The sequence below is a fragment of the Bombus huntii genome, chromosome 16 (assembly GCF_024542735.1).
Source record: "Bombus huntii isolate Logan2020A chromosome 16, iyBomHunt1.1, whole genome shotgun sequence".
NCBI classification, from domain to species: Eukaryota; Metazoa; Arthropoda; class Insecta; order Hymenoptera; family Apidae; genus Bombus; species Bombus huntii.
The window spans coordinates 2,260,352-2,281,047 of NC_066253.1; the positions used below are offsets into that span (position 1 = coordinate 2,260,352).

The following is a 20,696-nucleotide window of genomic DNA, read 5'->3' on the forward strand; positions in this document are numbered from 1 at the left end:
GTCAGCCGATGAGATTGCACGTCAGAAAGACACGGTGGATTGGAGACAGAGGTGACACGGGAATCGAACGGTGGCCCTGGCTGGTCGGTGATCGTTCGATATTGCAAGCTTAGTGTGTCTGTTCACTATGACAGCGTGTCATTTCTGATTACGTCCCAGGCATTCTGACTGAAGTTTAACGCAAACCGACGCATACCCTGCGCTACCGCTGATTGCTTTCTGATTGGAATTCGCTTGTCGACGATGACGAGAGGCCTGGCCACCGCGGTCTCCACTCTAACTAGCTAGATATCTAACCTACGGGGAGGTTTTAGCGATGGATCGTCGACGATCAGATACCTTCGTCCTATCGTCCCATTAATCTCTCAGAAATTAGACATCGCAGCTTCCATCAGCTCTTAATTGATATCAATGGGTCACTGAGGATTTTCGATTAGGTCACCGGATTCTTGAGTGTCTCACTGAATTCTTCAGTATCTCCTTTTACATTGTACTTTGTACCCTACGGAGTAACAATTGTTAGCCATTTTTACGAAATACAAATTAAATAGCTTGGAATTTTTGACCAAAGCTCATCCTCGACCGAATGATAACAGTGGAGGATGAAGGCTAGAACTGACACAGTGATTTTCTCAACTTTCGCAAGATTAATTACAATTTTAGGATCGTCCAACATCCCAGATCTTTATCCACGTATTTTGCAAATAAATCATTCGAGTTTACAAGAATCCACGAAATCTGCAACATTTCTAGGAACAATTACGAGTTACAAATTTTGGCCAACTCTGATCTGTACGTAGTCGTAGCGCTGAAGCTCGAAGCATCGCGCGATGAAGAGGCTTCTGTGAGAGCCTGACTGTCGAGGAGACGTCGACGAATTGACAATTGATTTTGGTGAATTGCACCGACCAATAGGAATTACCAGTCGATATGGTAAATGGAATCGTGAATATTCTCGCATGTAGGAATTAACTTCCGATTTCCAGAGAATAAGCTGAATTGTATAGGAAGTTGGGAAGAAGGTTCATGAGAATAGGCTCAGGCCAGATTTCTGTGTCATTAGTCCTGTAACAATTTTAAAAGGGGCAAGCGAACCTCGCACCCTTCGTTGTTCCGATTCTCAGAGATTTTACAACTATAGTGAGCAGTCACGTGAAACAAGGAAGAATCTGAATGGGCTTTGAGTTATTATAAATTCCGGTTAAGAAGTGAATAAGAACCCAATTATAGGGTGGACCCCAGAAAGCTGTGAAGTCTTAATACCGTACAGAATTCTGGTTCTTTGGAAGTTTCAATCTCGATTGTAGCGAAGTTGTGGGGAATAAAGGAAGGCTTGAGTCAGATTTGGATTAGATCCCATTTATGTTTAAAGGTTCCAGGTCAAGGAGCGAATTTGGCCCGGGAATCTAACGTATGGAGTAAAGGATTAATATGGATGATTTAATATTCCAAGTGAAATAAAATAAGTGAAATTCTAAGTGAAACGAGGAATGAAACAACTTGATGCTTGTCGGCTGAAAAACGGATAGAAGCTAAAGTAGAATTTTATAAGGTCGATTCAAACACAATTTCCGAATAGTTGGCAACTTACTGTAAACATTGGAATACTTCGATGTTAGCAAATTTTATAAGAAAGTTGAGATCACGTAAAGTGGAAAGAAATTCTTCAATCGGATGAATACATTTTGGATACATGTTTTAATTTTCACGGTAGAACCGCGTGAGAGAATAGAGAACGAACTTCCACTGGAACCATTGTCAATCAACAATAGCCCACAATCTACCCACAATTTACCCATTCTGGCCTAAAGGTCAGGCCTGAAAATAGCAGCTTTCCAATTGGATGAAACAAGCGAAACGAGGGAACAACAAAAGCGAGAAAAAGTCACCAGAAACAAACAGAAACGAGGATCATAAAGACGAGAAACGTAGTGGGGAACATTAACGAACAAATGACAATGATTCTTTTCAACGATACCTTTGGTGACGTCTATGCGACCCGTTTCACTGGCAACGTCCACTAACTAGGAAAATGGACGAAAGCAAAGCCGAATCAACTGGTTTTATCGTTCTGTTTATTGTTCAGGTATTATTTCGCCGGAACAAAACAAGGTGGGGAAAAAGGGAAAAGTCTATGCAGAGGAAACTGAAGAGCTCACAACGACGGTAATTGAGGGACTGCATCGAATGGTCTTGCATCGCACACTTCTCGAAATTTCTTTTTCTCTCTAGAGAGCTGCTCTGTTTTTACAATCTTTTCTCAAACATGGGAACTGTTGCTATTAGCGTGCGATGATACATTGCTTTTCCTTGAGAACATGGCGACCTGGTTTAACACATGTTTGTGACGGATAGGATCATCAGTACATGTGGTTTTATATTTTTGCCAGAGGTTTTGCAATGAGTGTGAAGCTTCGTTTCAAATTGTACCGAAGAAACCAGAACAAACTGTTCTTCATTTTTTGTGTATTTGCAACGAACTTTCCGTCTAATCTGACAAAATCCAAACTAACCTAAATGTAGACTGTGCGCGATCTAGACCATGCTGGTCCTCGTTTCTTTTTAAATTTATCACGAAACCTAAATACAAATCTAGGTTATACACGATCCGGATCTCAATGTGAAATTCCATCATTTCTCTTGTCATCGTTAATTTCTCATTTACGATGGAAATGCTCTTGACCGATGGTACAATGTCCGAATTCTAGTCTCATAGTAAATATCAGTGCTTAGAAAGGTAATCGAAGAAAGCGCATCTATAAAAAAGAATACAGCCGATTCAAAATCGATCGATCTCGAAAATCCCTAGAGTTCAATTGACCGAACGATAGGAACCTGCCTTACCGACTGAGTCGTCGATGAAAAGATCTCATTTCATACGTCACACTAACCATTCGATGCGACGGGTCGACGAATTAATAACGTTTCGCTGAAACGCCAATGGGAAATCGTTTCGCCGTCCGGCGCAGGTGCGCTCGTCAAACCGGGCACATAACTCCGGATGACAGTGCGGATGACAGCGTGGCTGCTGTCGATATCCATTTTCGCGCGAAGGAACGAACGAATCGACAGACTGTCCAAGCTTCTATGCGCTGGCCGTATAGGGTGCTCGTGAAAAATAGCGTTTGACCGAATAGCAGCCACAAAATGGAGAACCTTGGTCGTAACTATCGCTGCACAAATGATTTGTGACAGATGTTGAGGTGTTGTTCATGGAAAAGAGATCGGAATGTTCCTCCGGGTTAATGAGAAAATCCGCAATCATTTAGTTGCCAACACAATAAATCCTATCCTTTGGAATTTTGTTTGTTTTGTCAGCCATTCAAAAATTACCAGTTTCCTTTAATCAGATGTTTATACGCGGTCGTAGTTTTACTATTATAGCGCCAAAAATTAAGACCATAATCTTTACATTTTCTTCTATCTAACCTTTAGCGAATGTCGGTCGTAACTGACCCTGACATCCTGAGGCATTTCTCTATGGGAAAAAGATTAAATTTTTTTTAGTAATGGAGATTTACATGTTAACCTTTGAAATTTTCACTGTGGAAAGACATTGGATAAATTCTCGTAATCGCTTTCCATTAGTGCAATATAAATTCGTTGGAATTTAGCAACTACATAAATCAGGAATAAATTAGAAATGAACTGCTGCGTTAACGCGTCATGGGTTCTTAATGGGTTAAGCGTAATGAGGTTCACAGAATCCTTGGAATAGATTTCCAACTAGTCACGTGTCACGCCAAGTTATTTACCACGACCAAGCACAAATAACCACGGAATATTCTGCTGCGTCGCGTTCAAGTTCTCGAAGGAATTTCTGCGCCCAAAGGGCAGCATACGTGCGTCTAGGGAATATTATCGGAAGTTACGAAGGAATCTAGTAAGTTTTTCGTTTTACCACTCGAACGAAGAGGACGATAAGCATTCTGGTTCTTGGGCGCTCGAATAATTTTCTGTCGATTAAGATGACGGGTTCTCGATAATCCGTGGTTCCAATCCACAAGTTTAATTCACTTTCGTCACGGACGATTGAACGTGGATAGCGATTCGGTAATGAATTCTGCTGCTAACTACGATTTCGTTCCAAAACTCGTATCCGTTGTTTTCGTGAAAAAGTTTCTGAGAAACGAGCCACGGAAAAACAAGTGAAGAATCACCTGAAACTCGATATCCAGCGTTAGTGTCGTGTACTTAACAGCACAGCTTCATGCAAACGGCCCTATGGAGGGCACGATAGTTGTTCCTCTGGCACGTTGCCACGGAATTCCGCACATTTTCATTCAACGAGAAAAAATTATACTTTCGTAAGCATTTTTTCCCTTCACTTTTTTCCTACCTTTACTACTCTCCAGGGATTAATTTAGCCTCTGTAGAGCTGTATAAATGAAATAATTTCTATTGCTTTCCAACGCGATAATTTCTTCTTCTTTTTGTTTTGTTTTTTCCTTTTTTGTTTCTTTCCTTTCTTGTTCTTCGGAATGGAGAGATTTTTGGGTAAAGTTGCAAGGCTTGCTCCAATTTTTAATGCAGTCGTACGATCGTTACGATGATTCAGGAGCCTGCAGTGTCCCTATATCAGTTGTTATTGTTAGCTCGTTGCTAGGTAGTTTTATTTTCTTCTTTTTTTTTTTTTTTTGGTGTGCGTATTATACATTTGATTTCTTTATATTATACTAATTTACAATATAATTTTTGTAATTTTTTAAATTATAGAACTCCTTTTTGCGTGTCTGATTAGTATGACCACTCATGTTATTTACGTTTATTCAACAAATTTCATGCAACTGGTTTAGAAGAAATTTGAACAGATTTTCAGTAGTTTAAATAAATAATGACCTAACAAATAAAAGCTACGTAATCAGTCTCTTTTCGATTCAAAAAAATTATCAAGCATTTAGAGACTCAAAATATCTCACTTTCCCATCATCTCACTGCAATACCTTTATACGCAAAATTTATGATCCAAAAAATAGTGCATCTGTAAAAAGCCTATACATAGCTGTACTCGCGAAAAAAATAGTCTCTTTTAAGTCCCTTTTATTTTTAGATTTTTATCTCGGTCTTTTTCTTTTTATTTATTTTTTTTTTTTTTTTTTAATTCAGGAAAGGCACGTGGCAATTCTATGGGACACCTTGTCTAATCACAGACTCAACAATTTGAAAGCTCTACACGTCTGGCGAAAGTCTTCTCAATTTTTCCTTTTTCCGCTATTATCTTGTCACTCTTTATCAGTTAATTGAAACATCATTTTTCTTGTTCAATTATAGTCACGCGAATATTATTTAAATAAAATATCTGAGAAACAATCGTTTACTAGGCCAGCACCGGAACTTATTCATCGTTACATTGCTATAGTTATAGAAATATTGTATTAAGTAAAATATTAATTAAATTATATTTAAGAAACTATTATATCAAAGTAAAATACTTGGAAAATGAATGTTTGTTAAATTAAAAGCAAGATTTATCCATAGTTGGATAACTTTGCCAAGTTATGGAAATATTAAATAAAATATTAAATTTTCTTATATAAAATGTGATTATATGAACATATTATGTGATATTAGAGAAAAATATTGCTCAACCTATGGAAATACCATTTCTATGACATAAAATATTTGACAAATGTTTATTTATTAAATAACTAGTAAAACTTATCCATCTCCACTTTCAATCGATCCCCAGGGATTATTGAAAGTTTCTCGTTTTATTTCTTTCGCTACATTTCCGTCGTACATGCGACATGCGTTTATTTATTTTCTTTTTTAACAGAAATATCGGAAAAATACGCAGACACGTGTGATTATATACGGGATAGAGTAAAATTGGCACGGTTATTTGGTTTTGACAGAAAGGAAACGATTGTTTCAAGTTTAACGGGAGTTTGACGTTCCCTCGATTAGATGGCCGTTCAAAAAATGTAAAGTTTGAGACGAAGAATTGGGTCATTTTTTCCCCTCCCTGCTCACGTCGTCTGTGACGTGCAGTTCTGGATTACGTGACGGGTTAATGGAAAATATGAGAACGAACAGAACCAGGCCGAGTTTTGTATCGCGTTTGCTATAAAGTAATTTTCATAGTTCGCGTGATTTCTCCTTTCACGGTGTTGCAAGGGCTCCATCCTGACCGATTGCCTTCGTATAATTTAAACAACGATATGGATCTTTCACTAAAAATGGTTGCGAGGTTTCTCCTTGAAATTTGTGTTTTTTCCTTCTTCTTCTTCTTCTTCCTCTTCTTTGTGGCAAGTCGTTGAGAAAGATGCAAAGTAAAAATAAATTGCGTCGTCGAGGCTTTTAATGCATGGCAAGGCCGCTATTATTAGCCTGAAATTACTGCAAAACGGTGCATTTTGTTATCAGGCTTGTCAACTTGTAGAGAATTAGTTAAAAAGTAATTTTCAAAAATATGTAGCTGATAGTGGAGAAATATTAACGTTCGTGGTAACAGTTTGAGTGAATTTTTAAATACTGTTTCTTTAAACAATTCTTTAAATCTGATCAGACAATGATTTGTAGTAAATTTTTCAAGAATATTTCATTATACTATATATAGTGTACAACATGAAGAACTTTTGATGAATTAATATTATAAAATTTCATTGTTTCAGAAACACAAGAAATTTAAGAAGAACACAACGCAATCTGAGCTAAAAAATGAAGAAACGAATACCCAAAAACTTAATTATTCTCAGAATATTATGAACATACTGTGTGTAATGCCAACGATATTCCAAAAACATTTCACCGTGCAAGAAACACGAAATATGCAAAATTCCCAACCAATAGCCTAAATCCTAGCCATTTCCAAAAGATCGTCAAGCTTCATTGTTTAAAACGTGCATAACCATAAACGTAGCATCTGCAGTCCTACACAATAATTTCTCATGGTACTTAAGCGAAAGCAAGTAGAAATCCCACTATTCTCTCATATTGCTCTTCACAGTATGTGCATTTATGTTCATCTTTGCATGGAGCTCATTAAAATAGCGACTTCTCCTTCAGCCTCGAATGCGGTTGTCCTTTCACACTAACCGTAAAATCAACAGATTTGGCCCTTTTCCTCTCAGCACATTAATTACTCTCAGGCATTAGCCTTTCATGGAAACGCTCGATCCCTGGTCATTTATCAACAATTACAAACGACCTATCAACAACAAATCAACGCCACATAGGTAAAGTACAATATGTCAATGTTTGAAGTTCTATGCCAACTGCCTGGCTAAAAAGGATCAACGTAGTGTGAACGAAGCGTTTGACATACAGTAAGATTTTTCTTTGTCTGTATGCAAATTCCTTGTACGAATCAACGTCTAAAAGTCTATTTCCATTCGGTTGATTTAATTAGATATAAGCGTGTTTCAGTAAAGGACTGTGCAAATGAATCAAAGAGACTTCAGTCTTCTGACACGTGGTGTCCCAGTGATGCAACATCAACGAGAGAGCTTGCAGGTTCACAATTATGTAAAATTGGTAATTAAACGAAACCACCATCGTCTGAATTGTCTTGTCTGACCCAGGGGCATCTAAAATCACCCAAATTTCTATGAGACATGGCCAATCGTGATAGTCTGACTGTTCAATTTCTACTAAATACATAAAAATTCATGTTCTACCACTTACCACCTTCTTACATCTCCATCAGTCGATCGAGGAACCCTTCAGATCCATAGACCAAGCTATAAATCCCATACACGTCTAACAATCAACCTAATTCAATCCACCTTGAAAGAAGCCAACGATGACACCAGCTGACCAAATTATTCTATGTTACCTTTGAGTTACATCCGCAATAAATTAACTGCAGGTTAGCTCATGATCCCAGTCTGTCTACCAATCACCAACTGTCCCATTTCAGTCGCCTAATTCGGCGACTCAGTGGTCTGTAACGTTCGCCTAACACCGACATAGTATGGTCGTCCACGTTGGAACTAGGTGCCGGAATTGTTTCAGGTCCGTGGATCGTGTGCAGCACTTTCGTTTCAGCAGAGATTAGTCGAATACTTCAAAGGAACCGACGAATCAGCAACGTGTTCTGTATTTCGTTGGGGACAAAAGGGAATCACCGGTCTTGGTCGTAGGCGATATAAAGTCCTTGGGTTCTATTTGATGGCGACAAGTGAGAAACGCGGCAACCAGACTGCGGATAGCTTAGAACTGCTAGAATGTTGAGTCCATTTTTGTGGACTTAGGGGAACTTGACTAGCAATCGCTAGTCTCTGCGAGACCTGATTTAAAGCCCTTAAAACTCTACGCCCAATAAACATTTTTATTCATATCTGATGTACATTAATATGTGATTTGAGAGTTTCTAAATTGGCTGAAGAGAAGATGACGAAGAGCACAGATTCTTATATATTAGATTGGCAACTGAGTGAAACCCAATATTTAGAAGAAATTTAAGAGCAATTAAAATTACCAGTTGATAATTTACCATTAGAGATTTATTTGTGAGATTCCTGAAGGCAGTCAATAATAATTAGCAAACTATAACTCTCTATGTACTTGGAAGAATCTCAACGTGGGTTCAGCACGATGACTGTCAAAATGTCCAATTGGTAATTCCATTTGACAAAATGTCTATTCTACAACAATACCGTCTCTACGAATTTCTTCTTCTCGCTAGCCTGCATGTTTTATTGCAAACATTTACTCAAAAATGTTACTCGTGAACCGACCTGGAGCCACTTGAACAATGGCAGTGTCTACGCTCTAATTGGGTATTGAAGCGTTTCTTTTTCCTTGGTAGTGGATTTCGCTGCCTCTTCAGAACTGTGTAAGAGCTATCCACGAAACTCCTGACTCAACATTGAGAGACACCTGAAGAGGTAGAGAAGTTGGATCTTGGAAGAAAGAGGCAACTCCGGATGCCAAAAGCAACGTGCTATCTCATTCCCTCCCATTTTTCCTTCTCTTCATCTTTTGAGCAAGAGACCACAATCCTGAAGTTTTTCCAAGTTTTTGATCAACAGAGGAACAAGACACAAGGAGGGATTCAGAGGTGTTTAACCAGGCTAAGAACCCTCGAGCAACCGGCAAGCCGATTTACAGCGGAGCTGCTTTTGAAGATCCTCGCAGGAAAGAATATTCTGTGACCTGGAATTAACCGGCTGCTCACCCTTGTACATGATTTTTAGTCAGAGCCACGAGACACTGATAAATTGTCAGTAAAGAAGCAGTCTTGTAATTTGTCTGAGATTCCTTTGCAGGTCCAGAAGAATTCAAAGTAGTTGGAGAAAATTATTAATAGTTCTTTTTTGGCGGTTTCTCTGGATGATTCAAAACAGTCTGAGAATTTCTTAACGCCTCTTTTACTTTCCTACAAATAGTTTTAAGCAGAGCAGTTTTTAAGGGAGATTCATTATGGTTTTAAGAGCGGATTGAAGAATGGCCATAGTTTGTCAAGGTATTTGGAATACTTCTTTTCTCAAGTTTGTCCAGGATAATTTTAAGCGATTCGAGGCTTTTTTATTAACATTTTATTGAACTTTTAGGAATAGTTTAAGAAAGGAATTTCTGGGGATGGTTGGGAATATTTTCAGACTTTTAAGAATAGTCCAAGAGAAGAATTGTTGAGGATTTGTCAGGACTTTAAAGATAGTCTAAAATATAATGATTTGAAATATAGTGTAAAGCAACCTTTTGATACTTTTGGGTGAGAGTAGTTTAGAATAGTTGTAGAATCCACAAACTGTGCTTTCTGAATCTTATAAACAATTCTTATCAACTGAATACACGAAGGACAAAATATAACATAATTTTCAAGTACTTCTTTTTGCTTGAAAAACTTACCATCATCAATTTCTCGTACTCTTCCTCGATCACGGTGCCATTGTAGTACCGGTTGATAGACTTGGTGTCCGGGTAATAAAAGCCACGTTTGCAGATGCATCGGTAGCTTCCACGACGGAATCCAAGTCCAGGGATGGCGATGCACTGCAATTAAAAATTACAATTAGACGTGAACTTCGTACAATGCCAAATAAAATATTAAATACCTGATACACAAGAAAAAAAAGGAAACAAAAATTTGGCGACTAAAATATTAACATTTTACCAATAATACAAGCTAACAATTTTTATTGATAAATCTACTAACCTCGGTGGTGCGTTTCTTGCATTTGTCACTGGCTGCAAAGATGTTCAATTGAGTGGATCCTGGTGGCAGAGGGCACTGATCTATGTCAAGTCTGCGCAGATCAATGTCTATTCCACTTGTCCCTCTGAAAAAAGAGAAAAAATATGAAATTATTCGTACGATTGTCTACACATATTTTTCACATAACCATCTTTCAAGAACAATTAACAAAATGTATTCATATAAAATAAGAAGGAAGATAAATTGCTAAGTAGACAGGACGTGGATAGAGTCAAAGTGGCAATGGTTATTCGCTGTGACAGGTTGAACCAAAGGGTAGTGGTAATTGACTGAAAGTCATAGTGGAGAGAGGACAAGGTTATTCCTATCGAAATTCATGCTTGTGACCGGCATAATGGACGGCAGTGTCAAACGACCAAGCATGCCACGCGTAAAGCTATTGATCGTTGCATCGCTTTATTGTACAATAAAGCATAGTTAACGTCTATTCTGAAAGTGAGGATCCCCTTGCCTGAAACACGATATTCTAGACTTAAGTAAGGCTAATTTTTCAGAGTGGATATCGGCATTGAGTTAAGAAAATAGAAAGGTACAGTTAACATGTTTTCACATCATCTGTTTGAGTTATCGTTTTTCTATACTCAATAAGATTATATATATGAATATATATTGAGTATAGAAAAACGATAACTCAAACAAGCTTGGATATATTAATTGGACTGATTGAACAGTATAATTGGTAAACGTGAGTCGAATATATAACATGAACTAATTATACGAACAAATTGCCTGATTCGTAATAGAAACTATTGATTTTACTATGATCTTTGGATTTTAATACTTTCATGTAGATTTCATTTTGAAAAAGGAAAAAGATCTACAACGTTTCAGGAATTGTTAGCTTTTCATTTTCCATTATTTCCCTTTCTTTCCGTTTGAATTTTCCTTTATTTTCTTCTCTTTTCCTTCAAATCTTCTGTATTTTTTCATTTTCTTTCAGTTTCCCTGCCACCGGATTTCCCTTAATTTTCTTTTATCTCTCTTACTTTTCCTTAATTTTTCCTAACTCACAATTTTCCTTTGTTTCCCTTTCCTCTACTTTAAATTTCCCATTGATCGATTTCCCTTCTGTTAGCTTTAAATTTCCCTCCCCTTCATTTTCAATTTTCCTTCCCTTGCCTACTAATTTTCCATCGCTTTTCCTAAATTTCCCTTCCTTTCGTTTTCTTTTATTTTCCTTCAGACTGTTCCATCTTTCCCTCGCTTTTTCCATTTCCCTCTTCCATTTCTCAATGCTGTTTTTCACTTGTTAATTTCCTTCACTCTGAACTCCCCTTTTATGTGCACTTTTACGATCACAGAAACGCATAATAGTATACTTTGCAAACGTTCATGCACGCGCATTAAAAAAGCCTGACTGGCTCTCGTGTCGTGTAGCTGTGACAGACACGATGCACCTGTTCAAATAAAATACCTGTTATAGCGCGACATGGACCACGGAACGTGGGCGTTGATCAATTTACTTCGCCTCTGTGAAGCACGTGCTCCGTATCGCTAATGACAAGACACGAGTTCTAACCAGTGTATGCAACGGGACCAGCAATATTCATTACAGTAGTAACAGAACAGACACGAGTTTGTCAAGAGCGTTATCAGTCGTGGTGACAGTATCCACTGACAGAGCAAACTTTGCTGTATGAATTTAATTTTTCATTTTTCATCGCAGCTTCATTAATCGCTTAGCGATGACGAGTACACCAGAAGGTAGAATAATAAATAGGTGGATGACAATCTTGATTTTGGAACGTGATTTCTTGACAAATAAATAAGACACGAGTGAAAAAGGATGGTATTGTCTGTAATCTGGTTGGCAACTAAGTGATTGCGGGTTTTGTCAATACCACTTAATGACAAAATCCGCAATGAGTTAGTTGCCAAGCGTATATCACTGTCTTGTCGTTTGAAGAAGCTTTGGATATCGTTAGGTGGACATTTGACATTTTTCCACAGTTTGAAACGTTCTTCTCGAGATCTTTTATTGGCTGTTTGAATAAATTTTAATTAACCAAACCAATTTTTCAATTTCACATCACGTAATTTGATCTTAATTGAGTATCGACCGTGTCATTTACTTACAGGCCGTGCAATGTAAACTTAATTAATTAATGGAATTGGCAAATATCGAATAATCAAAGAAAAACACAGTAGCGTTTCTTCTGAAGAATTTCCTTATGCGGAAGATGAATTTTATTTTGCAAACGTTTAACAGGTAAAACGATCCCTTTCCATGGAAAATATCCCATCGTCTTTCAATGTGGAAGTTTGCGAATCCTGAAAAGACCTTCTTTTAGCGTGATTTCCAATTAACCTCAATTTCCCCTAATTAACCTAATCTGTGGAAACGAGACTCCATGTATTCACGGCCAGTTACGAATTAATTCAATTATTACGAACCTGTGCATTTTCTCTGTAAACTCTGACTTCCTCGATTCGAAGGATAAAACTAATGCAGAATTTTCCAGTCTGCTTGCAGAACGATAGTCAAATTCGATTTGTTCGTTTATTCTGAACGCGACACGAGCCTGCAACGCGTCAGGCATTTTCTTGCTTGATCGTGAAATTTCGATTCGTTTATGCACACATGCGTCGACTTCAGAGCCAATTATCGAAATTAGTCCAGTCGATTCACAAATCGAAATAGAAGAGATAATTAAGCTTACGCGTAAAATTCCAACTCCAAACGGGTAATTATCCCGGAATAATGCGACTGGAAATAATGCAATGGCATCGAATAAAGGGAATATCTGATCTTCAGTTTTCTAGAATTTGAATATGCTCGTTTTAGGTTATGTTTTAGGTGTTGTATGTTATTAGCTCTATTATCGCAGTAACGTTGAAAAGTTATTTGTTGGTCGTGCGTGTCGGTTCTCTCAGTTCTATGATAGCGGTGGAATTAGTTCAGTCCGTCTAACTGGAATGCAGCTTGGACCTAGCCGTGCTTCATTTTCTCTTGTTTGAAGGTTAGTTTTAGTCAAGTTGCAAACGTTGCAAAACCACCAAATTTGCGTGAAATTAACCGTACTTAGCTGGCCTAACTCAAAACCTCATTTAATTATACTTAATTGCACTTAATATAAATTTAATTTGAAATAACTTTCACTGTATTTAACTTATGTCTGAATGTACTGAACCAAAAACTAACCATATTTTATTTTATTTTAATATATCTATATATCAAAAAGTCTGAACACTATCTATCTGATCTCACTAGTCTGATATCGCTAGTCTGAATATTACCTACCTGATCTCACTAGTCTGATCTCGCTAGTCTGAACATTACCTATCTGATCTCACTAGTCTGATCTCGCTAGTCTGAACACTACCTGCCTGATCTCACTAGTCTGAACACTATCTGTCTGATCTCGCTAGTCTGACTTCACTAGACAGAAAGTGATTTGAAATCACAAAGAATCTTACATATTTCAGACATATTTTCTTTGTCGAAACTGGATTAAAGAATGTGAATAATATTTAGTATGTATGTAAGCATTGTAAATATTTATAAAAAATTCAAGGTTGCCAAAATGCATAGAATGCACGTACTATACGAAGACCTGTCACATGTCCAAGCGATAAAAGAAAATTCGAAATTGACAAACTATGGATTTTACTAACTTTCCTACTATACAGATACTATACCACTCGATAGCTGTCATCTATTGCTACATATTATATTTATTCATCATATTTAAATACAAATTCATCTTGCAAAATTTATCAAATTATCATATTGTTATCTTATTTTCCTTACTATATTGCTATTTTATATTTCTTATTCTATAAATTTTCTTTCATAAATCACTGGCACGATACTCGTTAGAATATTTAGCAAGCGTAGGAAACCTCTGCTTGAGCGCTATTTGTTTAATTAGGTCCATAAAGAATTGTATAAAAATCCGTACTGTAATTTTAATTGAACGAAGGAAAGGTTAAACAGCAAAAGGAACGAACGTACGTAATCTGGGTATTTGCTAAACACGAGGAGAGACAACTTGGTCGTCCGGCTGCAATTAACAATTAATCAAGCATCCCATTGCTCTTTAGCTTCATTCAACGAAAGCGTCTAATCCTTCGTTCCTCGAGTTGCGTTCAGTGAAGTTAAATTCACCGTGTTCGAGGAACGTTCCCACTGGACCAAGAAAATAACAAAAGGGAATTGTTCGCGAAGCGTCTGACAGTAAAATATTCGCCGCAAGGCAAAGGATTATAAAAACGTGAATACCAGCAGTGAAGATGCATGACTATGCTTCCGTTTTGAAATCGTGGACCTTCTGCTAGACTGCGGAAAAATAATAACCAGCCACGCGACGCCTTCGCTATACGGCGAGAGAAGCGGACATGGGACGTTTCACGCTATTATGAAGTGCTATTATACGTTGTGCCTCCGTTTTAATCATTTCTTTCGAACAAAACTTTCTTATTATATTAATTCTCTATTGTTCAATTAAACAAAAAGATCGTTCCTTCTACTGTCGTATTGTGTTATTGGACTTGGCTGATTAACAGTAGATCTGCTCTACTTATTCCTGAATAAATGATACGTTCTAATATTAATATTTATATTAATATTCATTAGAAAATTTATATATGCCATACTACTGCTTCCGTAATATTTTTCAAATGAGGCTTGGTTATTAAACTAGTTTCTGATTAGTAAATTAAATAAAAAGTTGCTTGTTGTACAGTTTTATCGAGCTCGGCTGATTAATAATAGATCTACTCCACTTTTTTCGCGAAGAAACGACGTTATTCGGATTAATATTTGTTAGAAACTTGTTGAACTACCGTCTTCATAATTATTTTCCGACGAAATTTCGTTATTACGGCCGATACGTAACTGACTTATTCCACTGGCTTCACTAGTAACTGACCCATCTGCTTTATCTGTCCAGAACTAACCTATTCTCCTTGTCTGGTTAACCATAAGAATTGATTCCTATCGGCTGATTAAAGATTGACACATTCTCCTTGACCACAAAATGACAAACACAAGCCAGAATCAGATATTGTGGATAGTAACTGAAATATTCCCTCGTCTCAATCAATGACTGATTTATTCTTCTAATTTGATTACTAAGAGAGGTCACGTCACCTGTCTGACTAATAATTTACTTACTCTCCTTGACCGACAAGTAACAGATACTGTTCACCTGCCTGATTAATAACCAGCCTATTTCGCTAATCCGACTAACCAATGACCTCTTCCACCTGACTAGCCAATGACTTACTTATATTCCTTATCTACTGGTAACCGACCCATGTCACCTGTCTGACCACTAACGTTACCACTTCCCTTGACCGACAACCACCTGAGTTATTCTACTCGTCTATTCAATAATTAACCTATTCTACTTCTTAGACAGTTGCGTGGATATCAGCTGGAACTTAGTGGCCTTACAGCTCGAATTAACTTTATGTCTTTGAAGTTACCAGTTCAAACTCTTCTTTCAATGAATAAGAATACAATTTCGTTCAATAGCCAAATCGATCAATTTCTCTTTCTGCACATTATTCAGTTGTGTAACAGGCTTCAAAATTTCGATACACTTTTTTAATGCTAATCATAGCATAGTCTGTTTTATCTGTTGTATTGTACTGTATATACTTCATATTACATTTTAAACATATATTACTTTACATATTACAGTATAATGGAATGATTTGTATTACCATAAAATATGCCACACAGATAGGAGTACCAAAACAAAATATCTTCTCATAAATAATTTTCCGCTAAGAGGGCAATCTTTAATAATAACAACCTATGAATTAAATAACATTAAAGAATTCATACTAAATTATCCGCTGATAAATGATAAATTTTCCTCGAGCTTGCTCAGACTACCAGACCTTATCAATGACAAAATATCTTTAAAAACCGACGACTGCCACCAATTTGACAAGATCGTCATTTCCCACTTGCCAATTTCAGTTTCAAATTTCCTTGGGCCACTGAACGAATTTCATGGTAAAATTATTTCATCTGTCTTCCCGTAGATTTTTTTCATTATTTTATTTTTGATAAATGGTAGTTCGCTGGCTGGTTTGATATCCGTTACCGGTCGGAATTACAGCGTGGAAAATGGGAGAGATGAGCAGGGACGATGGCCGTAATTCCCGCGAAACGAGGGATCGAAGGAAAATCGTGCAACTGCGGTGAACACGGTAAACCAGGGGTTACAGGGAGCCGAGCATCGAGTATGTTAATTCGCGCCGTCCAGGCAAACCGCCAATCGGTGTACGAACCGTTAAACTTCCACTGATAATGGCCTTGCTGGCACTTACGTGTAAGTGAAATGCGAGCAACGGAATTTGACGCCGTTTACGTTCCTTCTCAGCCTCATTTTCATCCAATTTCCTCAAAAACTATCTACCCTTAATGTATCTCTTCAGTACGATAATTTAACAGTTGTACTACTTGCATTATTAATTTTTCTCGATTTAGCTGATCTTTTTTTTTTATAGGTCTTATAGCGAATTTATTATATATATTAATTTTTCTTTCGAATTTTTTTTTTTTTTTTTTTTGTTAAATAGTAACACGATCTCTAAGAGTTAATTTTCGACGTTAAAGAGTTCGACGTAACACGGTTAATGCGGCGTTAACGGTCGCATTTTTCATAAGCCACGTCACTACAGCTTCTCGCGTCCGCGGACCGGAAGTCGCAGCAAAGACTGTGACAGTAGAAGGGGGAAAGAAAAGCGGTGTTTACGTGGCAACGGTACTGATCGTAAATCTTCCGACCTTTGATTTATATTGTCATGGAAATGGGAGACGAACGGTGTCCTCGACTGGTACCAACCCGATTTACGACCACGACGGTTCTCATTGTCGCGCTTAAAATATTGCTAATCGAAAACGACCAACATGACAGGATCGCATCACGCGTTCGAACATGATTTTCAATCATACGTATTTAGATTATATATGTGTGTGCGTGTGTGCATGAAGAAACTAGTATCATTAATACATAATTATTTTATTACTAGTATCATTAATATATAATTATTTTATTCTATAAACATATGTACAGGGTGGTTGGTAACTGGTGGTACAGGCGGAAGGGGGGTGATTCTAGGCGAAAAAAGAAGTCGAAAATATAGAATAACAATTTTTCGTTCGAGGCTTTGTTTTCGAGAAAATCGACTTTGAACTTTGGTTCGGTACGCGTCCACTTTATCGCGTCTCGTTATAACGGATCTCACTGTAGATCGTTGTCTCGATGGAAAAATTAAAAAAAATTTTTTTATTCTATATTTTCGACTTCTTTTTCGCGTAGAATCACCCCCTTTCCCCTTGTACCACCCGGTTACCAACCACCCTGTATATAATTATTATATTATGATGTATAATTATATTATCAATATTATACATTTATTGGATTGGCAACTAAATGATTGCGGATTTTGTCAATACCACCTAATGATAAAATCCGCAACCACTTAGTTGCCACCCCAATAATTCCTTCATAACGATTTATATTATTATTATTATTATTTATTTGCAAAATCGTAGAAAGCAGTTTGTTAAAATGAAGCGAAAATAATTCTGACCAGTCTCCTACACCGAACACGCCGCTATGAATGAAACGAAAATGATACAATATCAAAGAGTGTGATGATGCAGCGAGCTACGACGAACTTGCTGGTTCCAGCTACCATCGAAATTTAATTAAACTTGCTCGAACCATCTTCCACGTCCACCACTTGAATCGCACTTCAGCCGATTTCTCGCCCCTTTTTATCCGCAAGAGAAGGATTCCTTTTATCCGTTTAACTCGAAAATCTCGACTCGTCTACTTCTTGCGATCCAGGCCGATTGGGAAGGGGGCGAAGTTAAGAGTAGCTGGCCAATTATATGGCGATCAGAGTGTAAATTAGCGCAGAGCTGGAGATAACAAGCAGCTAAAGAAGGGTGAAATGAAATTCTCTTTTCGTTGCACCACTCCCCAACGACATTTGCATGAAACAAACTTCCCTCTGCAAATGGCACATCGCGTTTACATTTCTTTCCGTTCGTTAAAAGTCTCTGATTGAAACGTTCGAACTTTCCTTCCTCTTATTTCCTGTTACTTCCTCCATCTCTTCTTTTCTCTTCTTTTTTCGCGAATCTTTGTCGAATGAAAAGTGCCCGGGAAAATTTCACGACGTTTGCTTTTTTCTTTTTTTTTTTTTTTTTTTCGAAATATAATGGTTTTTTGATGGAAATGGAGTTAGGTAGATGAGACTGTGTGGTCGGTACATTAATAGAGAATGGTCGAAGTGGTGCATTAATCGGGCAGAATTGCCTGGGAACAAGGAATTAAACGGGGAGGATGGTGCGTCCTAATGAGGCATTCGATTGTTTTCACATGGAAACCTGGGAAATGGAGGCGTGTCTGCCTTGTAATATCCCCTTGTAATTTCCACGAAATTCAACGGAAGCGAATTCTGAACAGGATTTTCCACGTTGCTGAATGCGGTTGAAAATTTCAGTCGATTGATAGAACAACGTAAGATGCGGCAGAAATGTTTGTCTTTCGTTGGCAATTGGTAATTTCAAACGATCGAATGGACGTGATAAGATGGACAGGAAAAATTTTGCTGTTCCTTTAATCGCATGTTTATGCAACTCGGTTCAATAGTTTGATAGTAAATTCGTTTTTCTTTTTTTTTTCTCAATATATTTTGTAACATTTTGAGGAATGTTGGGAAAATTGTTCAGAGAATATGGAGGTACATGTACCTGAATTTTGTTCCATGGAAAATATGTTATCGCTTTTCCAACGACACTGGCGCCGAGAAGAGTTCTCTCATCATTGTCATTCGCACAACCATTTAATATCGTCGTGAAAAAAATTCTGATAATGAAAGAGGACAGGTAAAAATGACAAAAAAAAATGTGTTTGAAAAAAACACGTAGAGACTGAGAATAAAAATAGGAACAGGGAAAGAAATGTTCAGATTTCAATTCGATGTGCCTTTCTATTGTTATAACAGGAAAGAGAAAAATTCTTTTGCTGTTATTATCGACATGCTAATGCAGTATATCTGTTTATGAAAGACTAACAACGATGAAAAAGGGAGCATCAAACAAAGATGACAAAGCACGTATAATTAAAAAGAAAAGAGAATTCATAATTAAAAAATATTGTCCCTTTAAATTCGTTCCTTTCTTCGGCAACTTTTCACCGAAGGCAGAACAAAAGAGTTGGCTTATCCCAACGAATGTTAATTCCTTTATTAAAACGTAACTACGAGAAGAAAAAGCATAAAAAATCAAAAAATAACGAAGCCTGTAATCAAAAAAAAAAAAAAAAAAGAAGAAAAGAAAGAAAAATAACAAAAGAATATCTCCCAGTTAAATTTAAATTACTATTTGAGGTTAGGATTCCGCAATCACTTAGTTGCCAACCCAATATTTACATCCAATTAATTGTTCCAGAAACATTATCCAAATTATTATTACTTTTTCAACAACATTTTACCAAAAATAGAACGAAAGAGCTGTTTCATCCTAACGGACGACGATTTATTTATTAAAAACTGGAAAACGTGTCCAAACCATCGAGAAACGGCGAAAGGAATGTATCGAAAACAAACGAAGAGTAACAAAAATATTTTTCATTTAAATTCGTTATCGTTCGTGCAGCATCTGGCCAAAAAGAGTAAAATGTCTGGTTTATCATAACGAATGTTAATTTCCTGTGACTGGGTTCCAACGACGTTCCACGGTCGAGATAAACAGGCGGCTGGAATTTGGCGTGGCGCACGAACGCGAATAAAAAGTGTTCTACAAGCTCGAAGAGAGAGAGAGAGAGAGAGAGAGAGAGGCGCGCGAGGTAGCAAAGCGGAAACTAAAGTCTCGACGGATTTCGTCTGGGCGGCAACGGGGAGGGGGAAGCGCGGAGAGAGTGGGGGGAGCTGAACATTCGCGACAGATTTCCGACGATTCTCACGAAAGGCTCACGCCAATTCCTTTATCGTAGCTTTTTATCGTAGCGATACGATTACTTCAGTTGGCTTACACGATTCCAGGCAAAGCCGTGGGAAAATCGGCAACTGCTGCTACATAATCGGCCCGTGAAATCGATACCAGCAGACCCTCCACCTCGGACTCCTCCCCTCTAGGCTTTGTTCGTCACACTCCTTATTGAAAACTTGACCTAAAGAGACACTTATGTGCAGTACAGTCGACTTAAAGTACGGCTTGCTTCATAATGTTTCCAGCGAGTAGATTGTAGATTTTAAGAGACACGGGAAATCTCTTTTACTCGTCTCGTTCTGACTATACGACCTTTTGTTGGAAATTTGACTTAAGAAAAAGCCCGTGCCTAGTGCAGTTGACATAGACGGGCCTTTGCAATTTTTCCAACCGATCTTCCTACGTTTTCCAACACGCAGAAAATTCTTATTATTTATAATAGGTTTAAGTCGTTGTATTAGAAACTTAAGGAAAAGTGTAGTGGCTGGCACAACAGTTCGCTTAAATCTTCGTCATTTTTTTTTTTTTTTTTTTTTAGGGAATTTTGTTAATTTAGCTCTTGGAAGAAGC

The 20,696-nt window shown here is 37.5% G+C and overlaps 1 protein-coding gene across 1 annotated transcript in view; it reads right to left on the reverse strand.

Moving 5' to 3' along the window:
* LOC126874442 (probable G-protein coupled receptor 158) overlaps positions 1-20,696 on the reverse strand; it is a 157,329-nt gene that overhangs the window by 68,102 nt on the left and 68,531 nt on the right. Inside the window, exons 3-4 of the mRNA XM_050636505.1 lie at positions 10,103-10,226; positions 9,796-9,939 (exon numbers count right to left, since the gene is read on the reverse strand). Of these exons, the coding sequence (XP_050492462.1) occupies positions 9,796-9,939; positions 10,103-10,226 (268 nt within the window). The remainder of the gene's footprint in view (positions 1-9,795; positions 9,940-10,102; positions 10,227-20,696) is intronic.